The sequence below is a fragment of the Pteropus medius genome, unplaced genomic scaffold, assembly GCF_902729225.1.
Source record: "Pteropus medius unplaced genomic scaffold, Ma_sr-lr_union100, whole genome shotgun sequence".
NCBI lineage: Eukaryota > Metazoa > Chordata > Mammalia > Chiroptera > Pteropodidae > Pteropus > Pteropus medius.
Genome location: NW_024345479.1, coordinates 1,277,992 through 1,281,938, shown reverse-complemented (window position 1 = coordinate 1,281,938; position 3,947 = coordinate 1,277,992). Strand labels below are relative to the sequence as shown.

Here is a 3,947-nt window from a genome sequence, read left to right as displayed (position 1 = left end):
TTCTGATGCAGCTGATCCATAAACTATATTTCAAAACCTCTATGTGGATGCCAGAGTAAAATTTCCTGGCCCACTGCCCAACAGGGGGCGAAGGAAGAGGCCGAAGAACTAATTTGGTTATGCCAGCACGCTCGAATTTATTCACACGTTAAGAAAGTAATTTTTGTATCTCAAAAGCAGCAAAAAGCTGAAGAAGAGGGGTCAGTCCCAAAGACACCTTGAATAAGAGGATGTCTTAGAGTGACAAGACATTTAACTTCATGAAAATCAAGCCATGGGGATTCACCCTTTGAGCTTCCGGGATCACTTTGGGTACACTGAACTTTAATTCCCCACCAGCATATGGCTCTTGTTTTCAGGACTTTGAAACACCAGGGCAGGCGTTGGAAGAATCAGCCTCCTCTACAAATAACACGGGAGGCAGGACACTGTTTGAGGGGATGTAGAATGACCTGGAGACGAGGGGTCTCCACCTGGAGCAGATGGGGGCTTTCCCTAGGACTGCTTCAGTGGAAGGGGAAAAAGTCTTCATTTCGTGTCGCAGACAGGCGTGGGCTGGCAGCAGACGGGGCCGCAGCACCCAGAGGGGCCACAGCAGCTGGATCCGCAGCAGCTCCCGCAGCAGCCGCCCCCGCAGCCAGATCCGCAGCCACGCCTTACCCAGCCAGATCAGCAACCCAGGAAGACCAGCAGCAGCCCCGCCCAGCCTCTTTTGCGCCAATGACCCTACAACAGCAGCCAGGCTCCCACCGCAGCCCGAGCCACCGCAGCCGCAGCAAGACCCGCAGCAAGACCCGCAGCAGGGCCCGCAGCAGCCGCAGCAGGAGGGCTGGCAGCAACACTCTTCACAGCAGTCTTGCTCTTGGCCGCAGCAGGTGAAGCAGTCCCCTGGGCAGCACCCCATGATCCCGGCTGGTCAGGTCGCAGATCAGGAGCACGGCCGGAGTTCCCCAAGTCTGACAGTGACCAAGCTGGACATCGGCTTTTATATATCCTCCCTGGAGGGTGTTGGCACAAGGGACAGGTGCTTTCGTTGTTATTATTTGTGCCAGTTCCATAAGAACGTCTCATTAGCTGCCTGTTTATTTTCTAGCCCCGAGTACCTCAACCCATAAAAAAGCCCCACTCGTCCCAACGCTATTTGTCCAGAGGGTAAAAATACATCTTCGGAAAGGCCTGTCATCATGGCCAAACATGGCCAACCATCATTAGCCCAGGTGGGAGAGAAGGAGAAGCCCTCCACAGCTTCTGGCTCTGGCTCCTCTTCCACATCTTCTCTGATGGCCAGTGAGCAGCTGACCCCTTTTGTCATGGATGCTAGTCCTGGAAAATCAGAATGATAAAGGCCGGATGCCCTATGCCTTCTGCCCAAGGTGGAGGCTGCTGTAGGAAGTCTGGTCATGTGGCTCCTCTCCGGTGGAAATGGCATCTCATCCCGGCCCATGTGAGCAAGGCAAATATTTGTGTGTGTGTGGTATGTGGAGTGTGCCACATGTTTGTTTGGGCTTGGTCGGTGAGCATCAATCATGAGTAATAACTGCCCTGTGAAGTGGAGAGGGACTCATCATAAAACTTCAAGAGGCAGGGAACCACATTTCTCTCCGCTGTGCGGTGAACTGAATACCCACCCCTCTCCGTAAATGGGCTGGGAGAGCAGTGGTCAGACGTGCAACATGCTAGTCCCAGGCCTTTCCTTGATAGAGGAGGAGGAGGAGCAGATGGAGAAGAGAAAGGAAGGAAGGAAGCATGGAAAGGAAGGAGGGAAGGAGAGAGGGAGGGAGATCATTGAACATCCAAAACACTGCATCAAAGTGGGAATATTGTGCACTTTTTTAAAGACCACCTGGCAGAATGAGGGATAAGCGGACAAAATATCCAGAGAATCATCGAGGAATAAAATGCCTTTGAAAGAAGACAAGACTCCACAGAGGATTCGGTCTCTGTGAAAATTCTGAGATAGGTCATATTTCCTGTCTCCATTTGGGGCTTTAGTACCTTGTCATCCTCCTGGAATGATAATGGCAGCTTTGGAGCCTACAAGCTCAGCCCTCTGAAGGGCAGCACCCAGAGAGGGCGGTGGAGATGGAAGGTGGCAGTGGGAGCAGAGGTCTGGATCAAGGGACATAGTCCATCCTTTTCAGTTTCCCTTTCCTTTTTAGATGGCCCTGGAGGCAAAGCAGCCTCTTGGATGGGGCTAGCAAGACGGAGAACTGGGTGGTGAGGGGAATGGAACTGGGGGCAAGATTGGGTTACGTGGATCTGATATGGTGCTCAGTACTTCACAGAATGTGAAATTGTAGGACTGGGAGTAACCCCAAAGAATCTTGGGATCCAGAGTTTCGAAACCGGCTTTTACGTCGGAATTGTTTAGAATGGGAGCTTTTGAAAAATACAGACCCCCAACCTGCACCCTAGTCCTGTTCAATCAGAATATGTGCTCATGGGAGCTTCAGAAGCTATATATCTGAAAGTTTCCCAGATGACTCAGGTTATCAAATAGGTTAGGAAACACTGATATAATTTAATGCTGCCCTGACCATTACCTGCAAGCACTGTTTAAAAGAATTTGTTTGTTTGTTTGTTTTAATTAGTTTCAAGTATACAATACATTGGTTAGACATTTATATAGTTTATAAAACAATCCCCCCAATTGCTTCTTCCTTCCTCTGATTTTCCACCTAGCAGATATAGTAAACACTTTATTTTTATTTTTATTTTTAATACAGAAGGTAATAAAAGGACCGAGAGAGAGACTGGACCATGAATTTCTGTTTCCTGGTCCAGTGTTACTCCCACCACTCCATGTCCACAGATGGACACCTCTGGGTAAGTATAATAGAGCAACATTCACGACAGACACATTCTTTTCATTCATTTTTAATAATAGGTAATGCATCCGCATGATCAAGCTGCAAAAGGAAGGCAATGAAAAGTCTCCTCCCTCATCCTGTGTCCTGCCAGCCAGTGCTCTGCCTCTCACCCGCCTTCTCCTCTGTCCCCAGTATTAGTTAACCTCTGGTACCTGAATTTCCTCATCTTTAAAATAGAAATTATGGTAATAATAGCACCAGTCTCATAGGGCTGCTGTAAAGATTAGATGAATTAATATATATACATACACAGCACTTAGAACAGTGATCGGCCACCTATTGTTTGATAAACATTAGCTATTATTTATCTACAAGAAAATAGATGGATGTATAGATATAGGTACATTTTTGTTCATTACACAAATGGTAGCACAATAGACATACTGTTCTTAATTCTTTGTTGCCTCTTAACAAGGTATCTTAGAATTCATGCCATATTAGTACATAAAGAAATTTTTCAAAGTATTCTGTTGTACCAATAATTTATTAAACCAATTCTCTGTTGAAAGGCATTTGTCTCTAATAGTTTTAATAGTTTGATATAATAAACTTTAACTTATTACAATTTGTTATTATATAACTGTATACTTACATATACCTTTATATATCCCTCCCATAAACTCTTGGAAGAGAAATTGCTGAATTGGTGAGTTTTTGCATTTGTAATTTTGATAGATGTTGCCAAGTCACCCTTCATAAAGGTTGCGCCAATTTACACACCCATCAGCCATGCGCGAGAGTCCCTGTTTCTTCCTACTTTACCAACACATGTGTTACCAACATTTGTGACTTTGCCAAACTGATAGGAGGAAGATAGGATCTTGGAATAGTTTTAATTTGCATTTCTATTATCGTGTATAAAATTGAACAATATTCCATATGCTTAAATGCTATTTATGTTCCCTTCTCTGTGAATTATTATTTCCATTGTCCATTTTTCTATTGGATTTTTGGTGTTTTACTTTGATAGATAAGAATCTTTTGTGAAATAGAAAATAAAGCTTTGTCTACATCATGAGTTTAAAATACTTTTCTTAGGTTGTCATCAGACTTTAACATTGTATTATAATAATAATG

The 3,947-nt window shown here is 44.9% G+C and overlaps 1 protein-coding gene across 1 annotated transcript; it reads right to left on the bottom strand.

Moving 5' to 3' along the window:
* Positions 1–528: 528 nt before the first annotated feature.
* On the bottom strand, positions 529–904 carry KRTAP17-1 (keratin associated protein 17-1). The gene is made up of 3 exons (XM_039873812.1): positions 740–904; positions 688–707; positions 529–655 (listed from the first exon to the last, which is right to left on the bottom strand). Exons 1-3 carry the CDS (start codon positions 902–904, stop codon positions 529–531), a joined length of 312 nt encoding a protein of 103 aa, XP_039729746.1.
* Positions 905–3,947: the final 3,043 nt, after the last annotated feature.